The sequence below is a fragment of the Chrysemys picta genome, chromosome 2 (assembly GCF_011386835.1).
Source record: "Chrysemys picta bellii isolate R12L10 chromosome 2, ASM1138683v2, whole genome shotgun sequence".
NCBI lineage: Eukaryota > Metazoa > Chordata > Testudines > Emydidae > Chrysemys > Chrysemys picta.
The window spans coordinates 150782079-150803887 of NC_088792.1; the positions used below are offsets into that span (position 1 = coordinate 150782079).

General features: G+C 51.8%; 1 protein-coding gene across 2 annotated transcripts in view; it reads right to left on the reverse strand.

The window, feature by feature from the left end:
• The window catches only part of PROM2 (prominin 2), a 33363-nt gene extending 25977 nt beyond the window's left edge, over window positions 1–7386 (reverse strand). The window contains exons 1-4 of one of the 2 annotated variants that reach the window (XM_024108402.3): window positions 6845–7386; window positions 6449–6498; window positions 5486–5688; window positions 4562–4682 (exon numbers count right to left, since the gene is read on the reverse strand). In XM_024108402.3, coding sequence (XP_023964170.2) covers window positions 4562–4682; window positions 5486–5688; window positions 6449–6498; window positions 6845–7109 — 639 coding nt within the window. In that variant the 5' untranslated portion in view covers window positions 7110–7386. The remainder of the gene's footprint in view (window positions 1–4561; window positions 4683–5485; window positions 5689–6448; window positions 6499–6844) is intronic. The other variant, XM_042859288.2, reaches the window with a different exon arrangement.
• Window positions 7387–21809: the final 14423 nt, after the last annotated feature.

Genomic DNA, 21809 nt, shown 5'->3' on the forward strand with positions numbered 1-21809 from the left:
TTAAAAATGCATTTTTAATGAAGCTGCAGCACGTTGTGCCTGCTCCAGCAGTGAAACCCAGGCCAGCCCCACCATGCCAGCAGCTCTAGGTCAGCCACAGGACAGCCAGGAGATAGATGAAGGTCAGAGGCGGGGTGTAGTATGGTATTTTCCCTCTAGGGGAGCCAGATGAGCCCAGGGGCCCATGGCAAAGAAGAGGAGCCGAGGGTGTTGGGAGAGAGCATGACACCAATCTGCAGAAAGCAGTGGGCACTCTTGAAACCTCCCCCCACTTGCTCTGGCATTGGCCCCTACGCCAGCCATCCACAGCCACTTCCTGTCGCGTCTCAGCCACGCCTGGCCGGGTGCTGCCCCACGAAGGAGGGTGGGTGCCCAGGAGGGCCGATCCGGGCCCAGGGCTCGGTGCTGCGGAGCTGCTAAGAACTTGGTCTGAGACCCCTCTGCTCATCTCACATGGAGCTGTAGGAGTCTCCGCTCTGCCTGAAGGGAGCTCCGGCTCCGTCACCGATGCAGGAGGGCGAGTGAATCCAGCAGCCGTGTCTAGTGCCAGCCAGGCTGCTCCTGTGCCGCATGAAAAGCAACCATCTGCGCAGTTAGCAGGGCAGAGGAAGGGGTCTCCTGTGTGACCGCGGCACAGGATTGTAGGAAGGGGACGTCATGGTGAACTGTCCTGCCCCATTGCTAATATTCCCTGGGCCTATAGGAAAACCAGTGCACAGGGCTCCACTGCGCTGCTAGCACCCCAAGGCACAGCACCCCACTGCAGCATCCCATCCCAATGCGCTGCACCCCAGTACCTGGCGCCCCAATGCACAGTGCCCCCAGGCATCCCACCGCCATGCACAGCACCCCACGGCACAGTGTCCCGTTCTGCTCCACCTCACCACACAATGTACCCAACCCCACTGCAAAATACTCCGCCCACCTCAACAGCACCCTTCTCCAGGGCTCAGGACCCCATCCGGCTGCCATCACCCCAAAGCACAATTCCCACCCCGCTCCTCTGTGTAGCACCACACTGCACCCAGTGTTGGCACAGCCCTCTGCTCAACCCCACAATGTACTGTACTGTGCTTCATCCCATCCCACCGGGTACGCCATTCTGCCCTGGATCACCGCTCCGCACAGCACCCCTCCTGCCCTGAATCGCCCCTCTGCACAGCACCTGACCCACTAGGCAAGAAGGACACTGGTGCATCTTTGCCCAGCTGGCCAGGCTTAGCATTGCCCTGGCTGGCAGGCCCCTCCTTGGCCTTTCCCCAGCTCGGTGCTTTCCCCAGCACATTGCAGAGGTGACATGTGTCATCTCCAGGCTGGGGGGAGGTTCATGTTGATTTCCATGCCCTGGATTCACGACTGTCTCCGAGGATGCCCGCCTGTCTCCTTGCATTAGTGCACCAGCCTTTGAGGAGCCCTGCCGCGGCGGTGGCCGGGCAGCACGCTCAGCCTGCAGTGGGGGGTTCTGAGCCGATCGGAGCAGAAAACTTCCACGTTTGAGCAAGTGGCTGATGCACCCGCCGTGACAGAGCTTCCTTTTGCGCAGCAGCTGCCGCTTGCTGAAGGAGACGCGGTTCTGAGTCGGCACCCGCAGCATGCGCAGGGGTTGCAAAGTGGATTGGCTCAGACAGGATCAGACCCTCCCTATGGATTCTGGGGCCTAATCTATCCATCCCCATACATATCCCTCTATCGATTCATCCCCATAGACATCTCTCTATCCCTATGCACCCCCTTCTCTCATGTATCCATCCATCCCCATACACTTCCCTTTATCTATCTATCCACATACACACCCCACCATCTATTCTTCTCAGATTTCAATCATCTATCCACCCACCCATCCACCCACCCTTCTTAGGGTATCTCTCTATATAATGTGCCCATCTCCATGGTATCTGACTGCCCTAAGTGAGTGCAGCTCATTGATTTCAATGGTTACATCCCCCTGTTTGTGCCACATCTGAGAGTATGAAAAAGTGCTCTGTGCTCACTGGTTCAGTCCAAGGCTGGGCATGCCGATACCTGAGAAGGGCAGCCCAAGCTCAAACCAGGAGGTACCTGTTATGTTTCACTCCATATTCTTTATGAAAATATGCTTATGATATGAATATGACATAACTGAGCTGTACTTTATGCAAGATGGGTCTTGTACGATATCATTGGAAAGGTTATGATTTACTGAATGTGATTATCCAATTTGTGTGCCTGTATCATTTCTGCATCTGAAGTTAGGAATAGTGACTATGTATCTGTATTTCAACTATGCTACTTTGGATGACGCCCCGTGCTAACACGTCAGGTACAACAATGGAAAAGCCAGACGGGGCGGATGGCCCATCAGTGAGGACAATGGGCTGTGAAAAGGTTTGGCCTTCCTGCAGACCCTCCATACTGCCCCTGACTTAAGGACACTGTGATACTACAGAGTCAGGTGGGCTTGTCACCTGATACTAAACATTACCTGGGACTCCTTGTAACTTTCCACTTGAAGGGAAGGGGGGGGTCAAGTTTGGGGAACAAAGGATTCCCCCCTTATGTAAATCCTATTTAAGGGTGGGGAGGAAGGCAAAGGGGACTTCTCCTCTCCATGGCCTGTCTGCCTAAGAAGAAAGACTGCTAAAGCTACCTGAAGGGAAGGCGAGTCCCATCCCATCTCCTAGAACTGGAAGGGACCCTGAAAGGTCATCGAGTCCAGCCCCCTGCCTTCACTAGCAGGACCAAGTACTGATTTTGCCCCAGATCCCCAAGTGGCCCCCTCAAGGATTGAACTCACAACCCTGGGTTTAGCAGGCCAATGCTCAAACCACTGAGCTATCCCATAACTGGAACTCTGAACCACAGAAACTTTGCAACGTGCCTAAAATAACATTTAGGGTGAGAATTTACAGTTTGTAGCCTGTTTCTTAAAGTCTATTGAGCTTAGATTGCGTACTTTGGTTTATTTGCTCAGTAATCTGCTTTGTTCTGCCTGTTATCTCTTAACTTAAAGAGATATTCACTTAAAATTCACCTTTTGTAGTTAATACACTTGTTTCTTGTTTATAATATAACCCAGTTTATGTAATTTCTAACTGGGGGGGGTGGGGAAAAATGTTGCGTATATCTCCCTCCACACTGAGGGAGGGGGCGAATTTCATAAAACCTTTAGGTTTGTCCCCCATAAAGGGAGTGGGCACCAGAGTGTTGGGGGAACCCCTAAGGCTGAATCTTCCCAGAGCGGGTCTTTATCTCTGTGCAGCTGGGTGTGGCCCTGCCTGTGTGCTTGGCTGGAAGAGGATGGTGAGCCTAGCCCAGCAAGGCAGGGTAAAGGGGACCCAGGCTGGCAGAATAGGCTGACTCAGTGGCACCCCAGCACATCAGGTGACACCCCAAAGGGTCCAAACCCGTCACAGTACCAACCTGAGAGAGTCGCTTTTTATCAGCCATGAGGGCGAGCAACGGAGGGAGGGGGCGGAGGGGAGCGAGCAGCAGACAGGATTTGGGGGGGAAAGAGGCAGCGTGGGGGGCAGGGGCGGCAGCGACCCCCCCACACACACTTTTAGGGAGCTTCCACCACTCCTGATCCACAGCCCCTCTCTATCCAAGTCCTGGGCTCCCCACTCCTGCCAATCAGGGCCGGCTCTGGCTTTTTGGCCGCCCCAAGCAAAAAAAAAACAACGGGGCGGCCAGAACGGCAAAGCAAAAAAAAAAAACCTGCGGCGCGGCCAGAGCGCGGGTGCAGGGGGACCGGCTCGGGGGAGAGGGAGCGGGTGGGAGAGAGAGAGAAGGGGGCGGCCAGGGCTACAGCAGGGGCGCTGCCATGCGGCCCCTCCCGCTGCGCCACTCCTGCCCCCTGCCGCAAGGGCTCCGCTCCGGTCGGCGGGGAAGGAAGGAAGAGGACTGCCCTGCAGGGCGCTCTGGTTCTCCATGCCGCCGCCCCCTCCAGGGCGGCCGGAGCGGAACAACAACAACAACAAAAAGCAGCTGTGCCGCCCTAGGATTGGGCAGAATGCCGCCTCCAACAATCTGCCGCCCCAAGCACCAGCTTGCTCAGCTGGTGCCTGGAGCCGGCCCTGCTGCTGATGAACCTCAGTCCTGACCTGGAGCCCCTCCTGCTGTCCCTGGCCTGGGTTCCCTCCAGCATGTGTCTCAATCCTGACCACAGCCCCTGCTATCCCAGGCCTGGGTTCCCTCCCCGCTACCATTGCACTTTAGTCCTTATCCGCAGGACCCTCTACTGCTGCCACTGGGGATCCCCTCCCCGCTAGCACTGCAGAGCTGGGGCAGAGTCCAGTTCTGCCATTGCCCGTCAGTCCCGTCCCCAGCCAGCAGGCAGAAGATGCCCATCTTGCCAAAGTCTGTGCAAGCAGCGGGGACTCGGAGGGAGACCTAGGGCCTAAACAGGATTCCAGGAGGCAAGTGGGATGCCACAGCCGCCCTGATATGCAGCATTGGCTACCGGTCCCATACCTGCATCCCTCTCCTTCTCCAGCACAGACACACCCCGAGATCCCTGCGCAGCTGTTGTTCTCTCTCCTGGCCCCGTGGGCGACAGCCAACAGGGAAGGCAGCTCCGGCTTACCTGCGGGATGCTGCCAATATTCTTCCTCAAAGTGTGTAGAGTGGCTGGCACGGCTCGGGCCCCGGGCTCCATCTGCTCCTTCACCCGCTGGTTGGCAATGAAAGCACAGATAACGCCGGCCCTGCGGGAGATGAGGCCAAAGTGGGTCATCTATGCTTAGTGCTCCAAAGAGCGACAAAATCTCCTATTGTCCCACAGCCCTCTGACATGCAATGGACCAGAACCAACCCCAAAGACTGGCGGGGGGGGCAGGTCTTCAGATCCAGCTCTGAGCTCCATGGCTGGTCTATGCAAATGACCCCAGACCTTGTCCTGGTTCAGAGGCTCATCCCAACGCTGTATCTCAGCTGTTCTCGGTGCTCTCAAGAGCGGGGCAGAGGTGAAGGAGAACAGGGACCCGGGAGCAGGTCAGTGGGGGATGACAGGGTGAGAACAGGGGGATCAGGGGGTTGCTGGGGTGAGGGGAAAAGGGGGTGGGGCTCATCATGGATGGGTTGAAAATTCGGGGTTTCAGGCCATGTTTTTCATATGCAGCCTCTGATTTGGGGTGCCTCCGTTCCTGGGTGCCCTATGGCCAGAAGGGGACCGAGCCCCTGCTGTGATAGCCAGGGTGCCCTTACCCCAGATCCTCTCCTGCATAGAGGGCCCCAATGCCCTTTTTCCCTCGGCCCCTGACATGCCAGCCCCAGTGCCCAGGAAATGCCCAAGGGGAGATTAACCCCTAGTGGCACCCGCCCCATGTGGAAAGACCAGCCCTGCCCCCACGTGAAGCCCTACGGTACATTGTCCCCTCGTGATGCTGCCTGGACTAGCTCCCGCGTCCCATCCCCAGTGAGCAGCTCGTCCGCCGTCTCCGCTCCCCTCCATCCATCACACACGTGCCTGACCCCCGCACCCTCCCAGCCCGGCGCTGGCCTCACTCACAGGAGGATGGCGGTGGTGAGGGAAAGGCAGAACGTGAGGAGGTTGCGCTGGCAGGTGAGGGAGCGGCGGTCGGCCTTGATGCTCCCCCCACAGCGCCGGCGGCGCCGGCAGCAGCAGAAGCACAGACCAGTCGCCGGGACCGCCACAAAGAAGAGCACAGCAATCATGGCACAGACGACATAGCCAGCCTGGTAGCGCACCACCTGGGGGAGCAAGCAAGGGCCTCCTCAGGGGGGTACCGCCCAAGGCTTCCACCCATCCCCTATGCCCTTCCCTTGCCCCTGCTCCTCCCTCCCAACCCCGCCCTCCCATGTCCACCGCCACGCCCTTGCCCCACCCCCAGCCATCCTCCCTGTTCCCCACCCACCCCCGCTCTACCACGCCAGCCTCCACACCCCTTGCCTCGCCCCCACCCATCACCTCTGCTCCCCCACCCACCCCTGCCCCCCCACGCCCACCCTTTGCCCTGCACCCACACCCACAGCCCCTTGCCCCGCCCCCACTAGTCCCCCATGCCCTCCCCTTGCCCCGTCTCCCCACCCCTTGCCCCACCTCCCCACCCATCCCCGCCTTCCCACACCCACATCCACGCCCTCCCCTTGCCCTGCTTCCCCACCAGTTCCCCACTCCCTCCCCTTGCCTTGCCCCCAACTTACTCCTTGCCCCAAACCTTCCCTTCCATTCACTCATGCCTTCCCCTTGCCACATCTCTCCCATGCCCTCCACCTCACCCTTCTGACACCACCCCGTACATCTCCCCCGGCCCCGCATTTCACTCAGCCAGCCCCATGTGTACTTGCCCTCGGACCCATCCTTCACCCGCCCTTCTCCCCCTTCCTCCCCCCCCCCCCCGCCGTAACCCAAGGAAATCCTGGTGTCCGCCGGGCCACAGGTGGGCCCCCAGAGGAGTGAGTGAAATGGGGCCACTGACCCAGGACAGGTACGAACCCCACCCCTGCTCACCTGAGAGCTTCTGACTGACGACGGCTCATTCAGGGCCACCCGGAGCAGCTCTGTGAAAACAAAACCAATGTCCCGTCGAACTCCCGAACCCAGCTGCCTTTCCTCCTCCTCGCCTTCCCCCTGCTACCACTGCCCTGTCAGGATGCGCCAAGCTGCCCATCAGGATGCTCTTCCCCTCCATCTTATGCCCAGCGGTGGGGCCCAGGTTTCCCAAGGAACTTGGAGCCGGCCGGGCTCACAAGCCACCATCAGGGCCAGAATTTCAGGCACGCACTGTACCAGAGCGGGGCGAGATTTTTAACCGCTCCTTTGAGTGGACACTGTGCATCCCTCTTACTCTGGCACTGGGGGGTTCCCCGAGTTTCCCCAGGGCTCTCTGCCCCCCATCTGGCTCACCTGTGGGGAAGGGGTTCTGCTGGACCACATCCAGGTAGCGCCGGACGACGCCGTAGAGCGGATCCAGTGAGCTTGGGACCCGGTGCTGGGCGGGGACCCGCTGGTCAGCACCTATCTCCATGAACTGGTGGACGAGGAGGGGGTTTCCAGGTGGACATTGCTGGGAGCGAACTGGATCCAGGAGAACCCAGGCTAAGGCCAGAGACATGTGCAGAGGCAGAGCAGAGGCTGAGCCCTGGACGCCTCTGGGCTGAGGGGCCTGCATTGGTCCAAAAACAGCTGGGCGGGGGAAGGTTCTACCGCGTGAATTGCAATGGAGCTCCAAGGAGACCCAGCCCTTGAGGCAGAGAATTCCCTCCTGCAGGGGCTGTGCCTGGAAGCCGCTGTGCCGGGTGGTCTCCTTGGAAGTGCCCAGACCCCCTCAGTGCTCCCAGCTCCCGCATCCAACGCAGGGCGCACGGAGAGGCATCCCTGGCTCTGGCACTCCCTCCTCTTCAGCTGATTGTGTCTGCGGCTGGAGTGCCTCAGAAACTGGCCCGACTGGTTTGATGCCTCCTGAGGGCCCAGGCGCTGCTACTGCAGCTTGCTTCCCTCTGCTCCGGGGATGGGGCAGGGTGGGGCGAGGCGCTTCTCCCAGCAGCTGTTCCAGAAAAATCAGAGATATGGGATACTTTCCTGGAGGTATCTGAATGATCCTATTAGAGTATGCCCCCCCTCATGTTTCCCTCTTCGAGGGGGGCCAGACATCTGATATACCAGCTTGTTACCCTGCAACACCCCTGCCCTACCCAGATTTTTCACACTTGCTATCTGGTCACCCTACCATCTTCTCTACCCACTTTTTTCCCGTCTCTATTCCCCTCCTCCTAACTTTGCTTCTATACTTTATCTTATTTTAATAATTTTTCTTAAACTAGTTGGATTTTGATAAGCAACATTGGTTCGTGTATACAAATAATTGATTTCTATTGTAACCATTCATATTATAGAGAATTAAACCTTTAAAGTATAGCTAAGGCTGGGCAGCAAATGGTTCATATATTCCGAGAAGTTCATGTATTCTGAGACGGTCATGTATATTTTGTTATGTTTGTTTTTTCTACAGGAAAAGAAAAGCCAAACCTCAGCTCTGCGTGGGAAACACACAGCAGAAGGCACAAAAGCAGAGAGGCCTGAGAATAACCAAGCTGCACAAGGGAAACAGAGTCACAACGGGGCATGAAGCTGTGTCAAAAGCAACCCAGCCTCATACAGGTGCCGATTCAGGAATTGCTGCCCAGGTGTGGGCACAGAGAACATTGCTCCGTGGAGCTGACAAACTGACTCTCTTGCCAGCAATCCGGGAAAGACACTTCAGGGCCAAGGTTTGACTCAGGAGGAGATCTGAGAGACCCTCTGTGTGGCACTGACCCACCTCTGGGTGACCAGCCAGAGCACCCACTGTCCTGGGGTTCAGGAACAATATGGCGGAGGGAGGACAGAGTAAGCCAGAATCTGACCTGGGCCCAGCTGCTACCATATAGTGGAAAGCCTGGTACATGGCCAGCAGGTGGGCAGAAGGGAGGAGAAAGCAGTGGAGCGGAGAGAGATACGAACGGGCTCCAGGCGTGACTCTGGCGTTCCCACTCTGGGGGCCAGCACAGACTTGCCGACTGGGTGCTTACTCACCAACAAGCCTGGGGCAGGGTGCTTGCTCAGGCAGCTTCCCATGGAGGAGGAGGGAGAAAGCTGCCTCCCCCCAGCCCTGTGCATGGTCTGGGCCTGCTGGACCTGCAGGGGTGACTTATTTCCAGCTCAGATGCCAGAGGTTTCTCTGCCAGAGTGAGGTGTCCGTACACACCCCACCCCGAGGCTCAGCCCATTGCACTTGCTGCCATATGGTGTGGGGACTGGTGAAGTGTGAAAGAAGTAACTGCTGGCGATTACAGGCTTGCCCTCAATGCGTCTAAGGGTTAGAGCTCAGGTCAGGGAATCATGACTCCTGGGTTCTCTCTCAGCTCCGCCACCGACTCTTTTTGGGTACATCATTTATTGCCTACTGCTGATAGGTGGTGGGCACTCTCAGCACCTGCTGATTTCAGTGAGAGCTGCAGGTCCTTGGCACCTCTGGAAAAATCAGACTGCTAACCACTCTGTACCTCAGTTTCCCCATACATACAATGGTGATAATAATGCTGGCCTGTCTCCCAGGGCTGCGGGGCTGAATGAGTTACTGTTTTGGAAGGTGCTTAGAGATCCTTGCATGAAAGACACTAGAGTGATGTAAAGTATTGTTCACCGACCTTTTGTTTTTGGATCTGTCTATCACCACACATACATACTTTATCATCCATCTAGCTAATGCTCATCATGGTGTGAGCTTCTAGTTTTAACCAACATTAAACAGAAATCTGAAGGACCATAAGCTGCAGTGTTATCGCCCACCGATTTGCTATTTCTTTGGCATCAAAAAAACCAGCACAGGGATTTCCAGCTTGTTTTTGGAGACAACCTCAAAAGACCTTTTTTGGAAATGGAATTTCTTTTCCTCTAGCTCATTGGTGCCCTCGGATGGTGAGAGTCCCACACTACAAGAAGGATGTGGAAAAATTGGAAAAAGTCCAGCGGAGGGCAAAAAAAATGATTAGGAGGCTGGAGCACATGACTTATGAGGAGAGGCTGAGGGAACTGGGATTGTTTAGTCTGCAGAAGAGAAGAATGAGGGGGGATTTGATAGCTGCTTTCAACTACCTGAAAGGGAGTTCCAAAGAGGATGGATCTAGACTGTTCTCAGTGGTACCAGATGACAGAACAAGGAGTAATGGTCTCAAGTTGCAGTAGGGGAGGTTTAAGTTGGTTTAGGAGGGTGGTGAAGCACTGGAGTGGGTTACCTAGGGAGGTGGTGGAATCTCCTTCCTTAGAGGTTTTTAAGGTCAGGCTTGACAAAGCCCTGGCTGGGATGATTTAGTTGGTGTTGGTCCTGCTTTGAGCAGGTGGTTGAACTAGATGACCTCCTGAGGTTCCTTCCAACCCTGATAGTCTATGATTCAATGAATTGGAAGCAACCTGGGAGCAATACAGCCCCAGTCCTGAAAGGTGAACAGGTAGAGAGCTGAGCAAATAATTGATTTTTTTTTTTGGTTCAGTAGCTGAACCAAAAATCTATTAGTATTGAACCGAAACTGAATCTTTCGATTTCTCTCAATGAGATAAAAAAACAAAGAGATTTGAAATGAAACATTTCAACTGTTGATTCAAATTGAAGGGTCGAAATGGTTCATTTTGACATTTCCAAAAAAAAAAAAGTTCAGGTTTTTTCAGCTGGAACTATTTGCCAAATTCAGCCTGAATCTGTGAATAGTTTCAGTGCTCCCCAAAATGAATTTATTGGCCAGTTTACTGTTGATACTAAAATGGATGAACTCTGCCATGTGATTATGGTCGTAAAGCCAGTGGTAAGTATTTTAGGTCTGACCAAACTCAAGTGTCTTGCAACTGAGTGCCTGATCACAGGTCACTCACCTCTTGACTAGTGAGAGTTAGTTGCTAGAAAAGTAAAACACAGACCCAGCTTTGAAACAGAGGCACGGGCGATTGTAATGGCATGACTGAAAAGGACAACCAGCAGTAGGTGCAGATGCACACAGCTATTGTGGCTTGCTGTTTCGTTAACTTTCTTCTGCTCTGCTACTGAGCCAAGCCAAGAGAAAATAGCTAAGTCAGTTCTGCCTTTTGTATGGATCGAGCTTTAGAGGACCGAAGAAGATGAGAAAGCTGCAAATGATCAGCGAGACAAAAATGGAGACTTCTAGAAAGGACTGTCAGCCTAGAAACAGAGGCTTGCAAGAGTAACCAAGGAGATGGATACCACCCAACCGAGGGCTTCAAGGGTCTTCCACAAACAGTCCTAAGGTGTCCTTGGCAGGTATTCAACCACATCTTCACTACTAAGGTCTTCAAATAAGAACCAAGGAAAAGCCCATAATGAGTTTCACATGAAGTTGATGAGCCTTGAGCTCTGGTGGCACAAGCAAAACTCTAAGGGAGATTGTAACAGGGTTGGCACCCACGCAGTTCGTGGAATGGGGTGGCATCCACCTCTCACAAGTGCCCCCCTTCCCCCCTACCCCGGGGTCAATGGTTTCTTCGAAGGTGCTCAGTGACTCAGCCCTCTGGCTGGCTGTAGGTGGAACAGAACAAATCCCTTCTAAGGTATACAGTCTTTACTTTCTCCTGGCCCTGGAATGGGGCCATACCCCCAGGGCTTCCTCCCTGGAGACACTGTCTTCTTGCAGCCCTCCCTGGGCTCAGTCCCAGCAACCAGCCAGGATCTCCTTCTTAGCTCTCCAGGTCCTTGCCCGCACTGAGCTGTCTGTGGTTCTGCTGCTCTTTCAGTCAGCTAGGAACCCAGACCTCTCCTCCAGATCCAGGCAGCAACTGACTGACTCGGGCTCTGCTGCTGCTTTTTATATGACCCTCCTGGCCACTCATTGGCTGCTTCTGCAGCCCCTCTGATTGGCTGCTTCACCTACAGCCACTCTAGGCCACTTGGTGGACTTCTCTTCTGCTCCTCTTTGGGATGGGATGTGGCAGGACCCTGAGGCCTCCAGCAAGGGGCTTCTGGGCCTAGTCTATCCCTTCCCAGAGACATTCCTTTCATCTCATTGGATGATGAAAAGGTAACCCCTCAGGGGAAGAAGATTAGGGTTGGACAATCACAATTCCTCATGAGAGATGGGGACTGTGTCATGACTGGCTGGGTCAGATTTGCAAAAAATTAAAAATTGCCATCAGACAACCCACCAAAGTTCTTATTAGAGAAGAATCCATCAGCCATCAAAACACTGTTCTTCCACGTCCAGGACACTGGGACACCAGAATGCCAAGAAAAGCAGGACTTTGTTGACTGGCTTCTGGATAGCACCTCCTGCTGGTAACTATCAATTACTTGCTACAAGCAAACTGTGAGATGACTCTTTATTAACTCTTTCTACTTGACATCCTCGGGAAGGAAACCCACAGCGATACTGGGAAAGATCCGGATCGGAGCTGTTCACATCATCTCAAGTGAACAACTCCCAAACTGACTTGCATCTTCTACGCATCTACCTCTAGAGACACCATCATCGTGAATTGGTAAATTGATCTGGAAACTCCCATTGTACCAGCTGCCACCGATAAGTAACAAAGAGACTTCTCTCCTATGCATACTATGTTCTGTGTCAGTGACATGGATCTGCATTAATCTAAATACTCATATGGTGTGTACTTGATTTATAAGGTCTGGGAATGTTATCGGAGTGAAATATATTTGTAGTTTGCCAGCAAGAATGCTTGTCAGTAAATATCTAGAAATAATATTCTCACTAAGTGACCGCAATGGGCTGAGACGGAATAACTTGCTACACTAGTTAACTATAGGATGATTCTAACGAGAGGTGTGTTTATCTACAGTACCTGAAGTAATACCTTAATACCTAAAGTAAATGGAGCCTGGACACATGATTTGTGATCATCAGCAAGTGAGACAGTTCCTTAAAGAGATACAGAAACTTGAAGTGATGTTTAGAGTAACAGATTTACCAGTGTTGGGCCTTTGCCATAGAAATTCAAGTTTTTATAGTATATTAAGAATAGGATTGCAGGTTATCAATATGCTGATACTCGAAGGGTAAGAGAAATTAAAATAACTTTAATTTAGCAGCAGCCTAGGGTGGGTTCAGTGGGTTCTCTCAGAGTGTGATATTAGTACATTTAAGGTGAAGGTTCTGTCCATGACATAATTTCGTTACCTGGCAAGGCCATCTTGAATTAAATTGACACCCTTTCTGTCATTCAGCAATTACACAATTGTCTAATTCTCCACATTGTAATGGGAGCATTATTATGGGGTATACAGTCTCACACATTGCTGATTGGAACATATTTTGATGGTACTTAATCTAAGTACTGTTAAAGTTGTGTGGCATATAACTGAGCTGGCAAGTGAAGGATCTATATTGAGGATGAGAACATAAGAACCTAAGAATGGCCATACTAGGTCAGACCAATGGTCCATCTAGTCCTGTATCCTGTCTTTGACAGTGGCCTGTGCCAGATGCTTCAGAGGGAATGAACAGAACAGCGCAATTTCAAGTGATCCATCCTATGTTGTCTAGTCCCACTTTTGGGCAATTGGAGATTTAGGGACATCAAAAGCATGGGATACATCCCTGCCCGTCTTGACTAATAGCCATTGATGGACCTATTCTCCATGAATTTATCTAATTATTTTTGAACCCAATTATACATTTACACTTCACAACATCCTCTGGCAACAAATTCCACAGGCTGACTGTGTGTTGTGTGAAGAAGTACTTCCTTTTGCTTGTTTTAAACCTGCTGCCTATTCATTATATCAGGTGATCTCTAATTCCTATATTATCTGAAGGGGTAAATAACACTTCCCTATTTACTTTCTTCCTTGGATACATAAGTCTCTGTTGGCACCAAAAATGCCTACTCAGAGAGTAGAGAATTAGTGTAATGCCACTATTGTGTAATTAACTGAGGATGTAATATTAGCATTAAGTTTACCCCGGGGATGACATTTGGTGATAATTTCACCACCGTGTGATTAGATTCAAGGAATGAGAGCTTGGTTTGCAGTGACTGGCTCTTTCTTTCCTGAGAAATGTTAACATTCTGTGTTAAACTCAGTCTTTTCAACTTTATTACAGTGTCGTGGAACTGTCTCCATTCAAGTCTCCATAACGTCCCGTTTTCATTTTGAGAAATAAAATGGAACAAATTCCTAAGGAATCTTAAATCTCTAGTTTAGCGCCACAACAGGACATCAAAAGAGCTGGTGAGAGACATCACAAGGGCAATTCATTCATATACTTGCTTGACTGAAATTTAAAAAGGAATGAAGGGGAAGGATGGAAGGTCAGTGGTTGGCAGGGGGCATGGGAATATGGGGGGGAAGAGAACAATGGGAATTGAGTTCGGAGAAGGGAGATCGATGGAAGAGGACTCATGGGGAGGAGGAACCTCGAAAATTTCAATCAGAGTGGGATGCAAGGGAGGTAGCGGGTGGAGAGATGGATGCAAAGGAAGTGGGTGGAGGGAACGGGGAACAGTATAAGGGGGAATTGGTGAGGTGGTAATCCCAACTCTCCTCTATGTCTGCGAGACTTGGGTGACCTACAGAAAACACCTGAAAAATCATCACTTTCTCCGGAAGAGCCTCAACATAGAGCAGGAGGATTGATGCTCTAACGTCAGTGTCCTCCTGGATGACAGTGTTGAGGCCCTGATTACCCAGCACCAGCTGAGGTGGAGCAGGCACTGTGGGCGCATGCCTGATGCATGCCTACCAAAACAACTGCTGTATGCCCAGCTCACCGAAGGAGAAAGGAACGGGGAGGCCAAAGAAATGCTTTAAAGACACTCTCAAGATAAACATCAAGAGATATGGCGTTGATACCACGCACTGGGAGACAGCAGCCCAGTACAGGACTAACTGGCGAAGACTTGTCAGAGAAAGAATGCTCACTTTTGAGGCAAATCGCCTTGCCCTGGTCACAGAAAAACACCAGAAAAGAAAGGACAGAGGACTGTCATGCAGCAATCATGACCCAACCCTGCCTTCCAACATCACCTGCAATGTCTGTCAATGAGTTTGCAGCTCAAGGATCGGACTCCTCAGTCACCAAAGGACCCATAGTTGGTCACCAGCTCCTTGATTCTTATGATGGCTGCATCATGTCGAGGTACCCGTGTCCATACTGCATCTTTGTCCCTCACATCAGGGGTTCTCACACATCTGAGAGGCTTGGAAGAAATTGTCAGGTAGTTTAATCCTAATAGTTTGATAGACTGATCAAGAGATTTAATATATTTAGATGTGACCATCTTTTGCCTTTTCAGGGTGGGGTCACAGACAATGAGAGGTCATCAAGTTTCCTGTGTATGGTACTGTAGTGCATCACAATTTCATCCTCTTTGTAATTAATTCTAGATTTACTTTCCTGGCCCCTTTCTGGCAGGCAGAAGAGGTTATGGTCATAATCTGCCACAGCTTCCATCATGCTGTCTCCATGTCTGTACACCAGAATGTCTTCAGGGATGACACTGATCCCTGCAAGTCCTGTTAGCACGTCTTGTTGATATTCTTCCACTGCAGGTTTGATCCCAAATGGCATTCTCAGCCATCTGTATCTACCGGCTGGTGCCCAGAATGTGGTGAGGTAAGTGCTTTCCTTATCCAATAACACTTGCCAATAGCCATCTTGGGCATCAAGTACTGAGAATACTTTTGCTTTTGCTAAGTCAGGTAATATTTCTTCAGTTGTAGGCATCGGATACTGAGCTCTTTATACTGCTATGTTTAAGCTGATTGGGTCTACGCAAATGCACAGCTTGCTTGTCTTCTCAATGGCTGTCATGCGGCTTATCCAACTTGTGGACTCTGTCACTTTAACAGCAATTCCGCTCTCTTTCCATTTGCTTTATTGCTCCCATTATTTGTTCTCTTAATGCAGTGGGTACTCTGGGAGCCAGCTGATGTACTGGCTGAATTGTTTTCTCTATTTCTAGGTATAACATGCCTAGAAGACAGCCCGGTCCTTCAAAAATCTCATGGTAATCTTTGAACAGCTTTATTGCAGGAATGCCACAGTGTATTTTGTCTGCTCTGGATATGATTTTTGCATTGCTTGTGTGTCTACTGTATGAATTGTTTGTCTCGGATTTAGTGTCATGCATGCATTTGAGGTTTTTAAGGTTTTAGAGGTTTTTAAGGTTTTAGAGGTTTTTAAGGTCAGGCTTGACAAAGCCCTGGCTGGGATGATTTAGTTGGGGATTAGGTCCTGCTTTGAGCAGGGGGTTGGACTAGATGACCTCCTGAGGTCCCTTCCAACCCTGATATTCTATGATTCTATGATTTGTTTTAGTAGAAAACAGTAGCTTCTGTTTCGCCTGTACTACCTGAAATTTCAGTTTCAGTACTCTTCCTTGGTATTCTGCTTGTAACTGACATGGTCCAAGTGGTATTCCGAATGTGCCCACTATACAATTTCAGTTTAGCTTTGCTCGGTGACGGTTTCACTTTCTTCTCTCGCATAATGCCGAGGAAGCCGGTATAGCCTGGCACGTTCCCTGATAACCCACCGCCTATTTGGCATTCAATTTCCTGTTTGTTTGTGCGCCGTCGCCCTTTCTTTGCTCGTCGGAGTGTTTAAGCCTTCAGTTTTTGCTGTTTTGCTCCTGCGTCTTTCATCCCGACTCCTAATCTGTCATGAGTTAGGTTCATCTTTTAATAATCACTTGCGTCGGCCATTTTGCATATTGATTAATTGTTTTTCCAGATTCTGGATGACGCTTCTTGAAAAGATCCCGTTCATATCAGACATGTTTTGTGGGCTGAAAACGCGTTGGGCGCACATCTAGGATTTTACATGGGTCCTCCAGCTCTGCTGCTGCCATGCCCAGATGCTGTTGGTGCAGGTCACTGCCTTTGTCCATTACAGCTAATAGCCTGGCTGCTCTTATGTTGTTTTCTTTTTTAGCGAGCCCTGTTGCAATTTCACAGCTTTCCCACTATGATCTAAGGAATGCCCAATTGCTAAACACATCCCGTTTCATGTCCATCTGCTCGGGAACAGGAATCTGGTATAGCGCTAGGATGATGCTTTTCTCTTTGGTTTCACGATATTCTTGGTATCTGATTGTGACGAAGTGGGAATGTTCTTAATGTTTTCTCTGAATACTGTGTGGGCGCTTCAGTTTCCCCTATGCATTTCTTAAGTATCTAGGTGGGAGGATCAGGGTGTGTGATTGTTGCAGAGCCCAAGAGGGCCAGTGTGATGCTGTCTGAACAGAGAATGGCCGACACCCTGTCTCCTGGCAACTGATGGCCTGGGCCCCTCCTCTGTAAAGGTGCCAACTGAAGGTGTTGGAGAACAAAGAGATCAGGTGGCCTCCTGGCTCAGGAAAGAGACAAAGGCAGAGGAGAGGCTGGAGAGTTTCAGTTTGGAGCTGGCTGGGAAAATGGAGGGAGCCCCAGGGCTGGGGTCTAAGATCCCTGCCCACCCCCAAGATGGACCTGACTGAGGGGGTCCTGTTGTCTGTACCTACAAGCTCTATTTTGGACTGTGTTCCTGTCATCTAATAAACCTTCTGTTTTACTGGCTGGCTGAGAGTCATGGTGAATCGCAGGAAGTGGGGGTAGGGTGACCAGACGTCCCGATTTTATCGGGACTGTCCCGATATTTGCTTGTTTGTCCCGCGTCCCGACCGATGTTTGGTCGGGGCACTGGACAAACAAACAATTTTGCCCTCGCTCCGGCTCACAGGCTGAGCCCGGAGGGGCTCTGGCCCCCCCGCCCGACTCCGCCCCCTCCTCCCCAAATCCCTGCCCTAGCCCTGCCCCCAGCCCTGCACCCTCACTGCCCCACTGGATCCCTCCCCAAATCCCCGCCCTGGCCCTGCCTCTTCCCCAACCACGCGGCATTCCTCCTCCCTCCCAGGTTTGCACACAAGCCATGGCTGGGGCCGGGAGCACAGCGCGGAGGCTGCTCCAGCCCTGCAGCCCCCAGGGCAGTGCGGTGGGTCCGGGGGCAGCACGGCGCAGGCGGGGGGTGGAGACACGCGTGGGAAGGACACGCTCCTGCTGGGAGGGGCCGGCCCGGCTGCCTGGTTCGCCCCCTGCCCGGGTGGGTCCCCGAGCTCCCCGCGGCTGGAGAGGGGCTGCCCGGGGCTGCGGGGGCAAGTGTCCCAGGTGGGGCGGAGCGGAGCAGCCTCTGCTGCGGGGCCAGAGCAATGGAGCCCGAGAGCAGCTGGGCCAGGAGCTACAGGAGGGGCCCAAAGCGCGGCTCGGCTGCACAGCTCGGAGCCCAGCGTGGGCCCGGGAGCGAGGGGACGGGGCAGCTGGGGGTGTATTATCGGGGGTTGGAGCCGAGAGTTGGGTGGAGACGGGGCTGTGCCACTGCTGTCTGGCGGCGGCGGGGGGATGGGGGGTGGGCCCTCTGGCTTTTTTTTTTTTTTTTTTTGCTCCGCCCTCCCCCCGCTCTGCCCCTGCATCCCGATATTTAATCGTTGTCATCTGGTCACCCTAAATGGGGGGTGCAGGGACCTGACTTCCCCACACTCCGTGACATTGATTTCACGTCCCCGCAGAGTAGACTCACTTCTGACACCATGCCCTGTGTGCCACCCTCCAGAGCCAGAGTCAAGAGAGTGCAACATTCAGGCTGTATTCCTCCCTCCATGTGTACTGTCCTCTCTCAACTAACACGTCATGAAAGTACAGTTCTCTGCACTCTTAGACACGCTCAGGCTGCAAACTCGTGCTTTGGGCTCTGGAGCCCCCAGGTCCCTCCCCGGTGGGGGTGTCACACACAGGCACGGGGTTCTGAGCAGGACCTGGGGGCAGAGCCTGGTGCAGGGGGCGTGTCCAGAGCAGCCTCACTGTGGGATTTGGATCCCAGGGGCTGGTGGGAGCTGGGAAGGGGGTTCCCCTGGGGATGCCCTGGAATTTTGGGGCCATTGGGAAGCATTTCCAGCCCAGCCAGCTCAAGCTCCCTCTCCCTCCGGGGGGAGACTTGGGATTTCACCGGCCACTCATTGGGAACCTCCATCTCCCAGGGAAACTAAGTCAAACAGGAAGTGGGGTTTAGACTCTCTGTCCACAATCACGCCTCATCTCTATGGTCATAGCAGGGCAAAGTTCAGTATATGGCCAAGCTTGTCCACTTGAGAAATTTCATTGATAATCTACAGAATAATTCCACCAGATGTTGCCTCCAGAAGATGCTTTCAAATCTGTCCACCCCTCTCTTAAGGGTTTCATTTTAACAGCTACAAGCGAAGACAGGAGCTTTTTAGCAGTACTGTCACGTCCATGGGGACACCGTACAAATTATCCTTTTTAAAAATCATTTGCTCTGCAGGTCAGATCCTCAGCTAGTATAAATCCTGTTAGCGCTGTTGACTTCAGGGGAGCGGTGCTGATTTACACCTGCTGAGGATTTGGCCCAATGGTGTCAAAATGGTGTTAAACTGGTGAATGGTGAATCAAGCCAAATAACTCTGATTTTGGAGTAACTCCACTGAATGACCAATCTTGGTTGGGGCCTCTAGGAGCTACAGTAATACAGTTAGGAAATGATCATCATAATTAATCGGCCAAGCAAAGCGAGGTCTTACACTCAACACATTGGCATTTTAGTTTGTCCGTCTGTCTGCGACCTGAAAACTTGAAAACTGCATCTGATCAATTCCAAAATGTTAAGGACTTTGCTTGGTCTCAATGGGCCAAACCCTGTTGAATTTGGTGAAAATCAGAGAAGCAGGAAGGCCTGATTTCCACTAATCTAAGCATTATGATTATATAGGCTCTGGATACAGGGATCAGGCAATGATCTCAGGCTTAGGTCTAGGTTAGGGTTAGGGGTTGGGGATTTGAGTTTGGGTGGCAAGAGCTTCCTCTGCCCGCAGCACCAAATGGGCATGGTATGGGCCTGATTTTAATGGAAATGAGGCTGCTGGAAGCATCTCACGCCCTCTCTGGCCAACCCCCAGACAGGACCCATGCTCTCACTCTGGCCTACCCTCCCAACCTCATCCCTGGGGGAGGGTACTGGCCATAGTGGGTGTGAGGGGTATGGCTTGTGTACAGCTCGGTATACGTAAGCAACAAAGTATGCAACCCCCTATTGATATTAAAAATAATTAATGATAGGAAAGTCTTTTATTCTGTCAGTGTCCAATGCGTCACTACTATGACAAATGTGGAGCTACCTGTAATAATTTATGAATACTAATGTTCTCTATATTTATCTGACTGTCGTAAGGGGAGGTTTACTGTATCTTGCCCGGGATGTCTAGTATATTCATATATAGAGGGAATTCAATAGCAGGATGGTCAGGCAATGCACCCAGGAAGGGTGGAAGGTGGAACGAGACAGACGCTTCCCAGCAAACCCTCAAGAGACAATGCAAGAGCCATTCACTTTGGATGCTTGGGAGCTCACCAGACCGGCTTGGGGCAGCAGGTCCAAGGGTGTGAGCTGAGGAAGCAAAGAACTCGGGCTGGAGCTAAAGACCAGCCCTCGAGGACAGGGACAGAGAGAGCTGGGGGAACAAACTGAGATCCTGGGTTTAAGTTAGGCCTGTCTGGAACTCTAGATAGACATAAGTGTAAACTTGGTGTTGTTTTAAAAATCCTTTTCTCTTATGCTATGCTTACTTCCTGCTGTTAAGATTAAACAATTCTTTATTTTAAGAAGGCTGCCTGGCCACTGTATTCACTGCTGGCCAGAAGCTTGTGAAGGGAAGAACTGCAGTTATCCAAATCCTGCAGGGTAAGCCTGGTTGATAAACAGGGTCCTGTAGCCTAGGACCTGAGAGAGGGGAAATCGTGGGATTCCACCTGTAGAGGGGTGAAGGCCCAGGGAGCGACACCTGAGGAGGGCACGCTCTGGGTACATCTTCACTGCAGTTGGGGTGCTATTGCAGTTCATGTAGATGTACCTGCACTTGCTTTAATCTCGCGAGCTCGCTAAAAATAACAGTGAGGACGCAGCAGAGCAGGCTGCAGACCGCCTGATCCCCCTGGGCGGGCAATCGCTTGCACAGCCCTGACCGCTGCTGTCTGTTTTTAGGGTACAGCTGATGCGTGTACATCTACACGAGCTGCCATTCGCACTGCCCCACTGCAGTGGAGGTGGATGGACCCGCAGAGAGACCAAGAAAGGGGACAATGGCGCAGCTGGCCCTATAACCATGACAGCGACATTTTAAATGTCCGGCAGTTAAATCGAGTGGCTGTATAACAACTGTTAGAAGCCAAATGATCATGCAACTTTGTAGTTGGAGAAGCAGAAAAAAAGAACGCACAGCAGCATTATGGGATCAATCCCGCGTTCTTTTCAGCAGAAATCCCACTGGACGGGATTCTGATCTCGCTCGGCTTTTATATCAGTGCAGCCGCATTGAGTTCTTCCAGTGGGCTTATTTCTCTCTCATTTACACTGGTGCAAATCACGAGTAACTGCAAAATAAAGGCAACGTCAGGGAGATCAGAATCAGGCCCTTGGTCAGTTTTTAATTCGGTGCAAGGCAAGATGGTGTCTGGAAACTGACTCACAAATGAGCTTTGCATCTCTGCGTCAGGGTGAATTACTGCACCACCTGAGTCAATCGGGGTCTTGGTACACCTCTACCCCGATATAACGCGACGTGATATAACATGAATTCGGATATAACGCGGTAAAGCAGCGCTCCGGAGGGATGGGGCTGCGCACTCCGGCGGATCAAAGCAAGTTCGATATAACGCGGTTTCACCTATAATGTGGTAAGATTTTTTGGCTCCCGAGGACAGCGTTATATCGAGGTAGAGGTGTATTGATTTCAGTGGGGGTGGGGTCACTCTCTTAACCCTTTATGGTCTGATTCTTCTCACCCCTACGTTGGTGTAAATCAGAAGTATCCCCACTCAAGTCAATAGTTGCATTGGTGTAAAACTAGTGGAAATGAGAAGAGAATCAGGTGCTTGAATGTTTAAACAGTGGCCCAGGCACCACTTTACTTCTATCTGGAGAGCTTCCGTAGAACTAAAGTGGAGCCTGGGCCTTGAGCTGACTCTTTGCACGGGGGTGGATTTCACCCATAAGGTGCCCATGAATTATGTGGAGCAGACCTGTGTTTAAAATGTGTCTGAAAATGTGAACTCTCTGTCTGACTGAACTGTAGACAGAGAAACAAGAATGACCTAGAATTTTAATACAGGACTAAGAATAAATAGAAATATACACCGCAGAGAAATGGCTTCCAGGTCACGGAATAGATTGGGACGCTACAGACACCGAACTCCATGGCTATGGCCATATCTTCTGCTCTCTCTATAGAGAATTTAAGGCCAAGATGAGAGTGGGCAACAACTGAAGAGGGGTCTGGTCGGTATGACTAGCAGGAGGGGAAATCACAGCGCTATATACAGAGG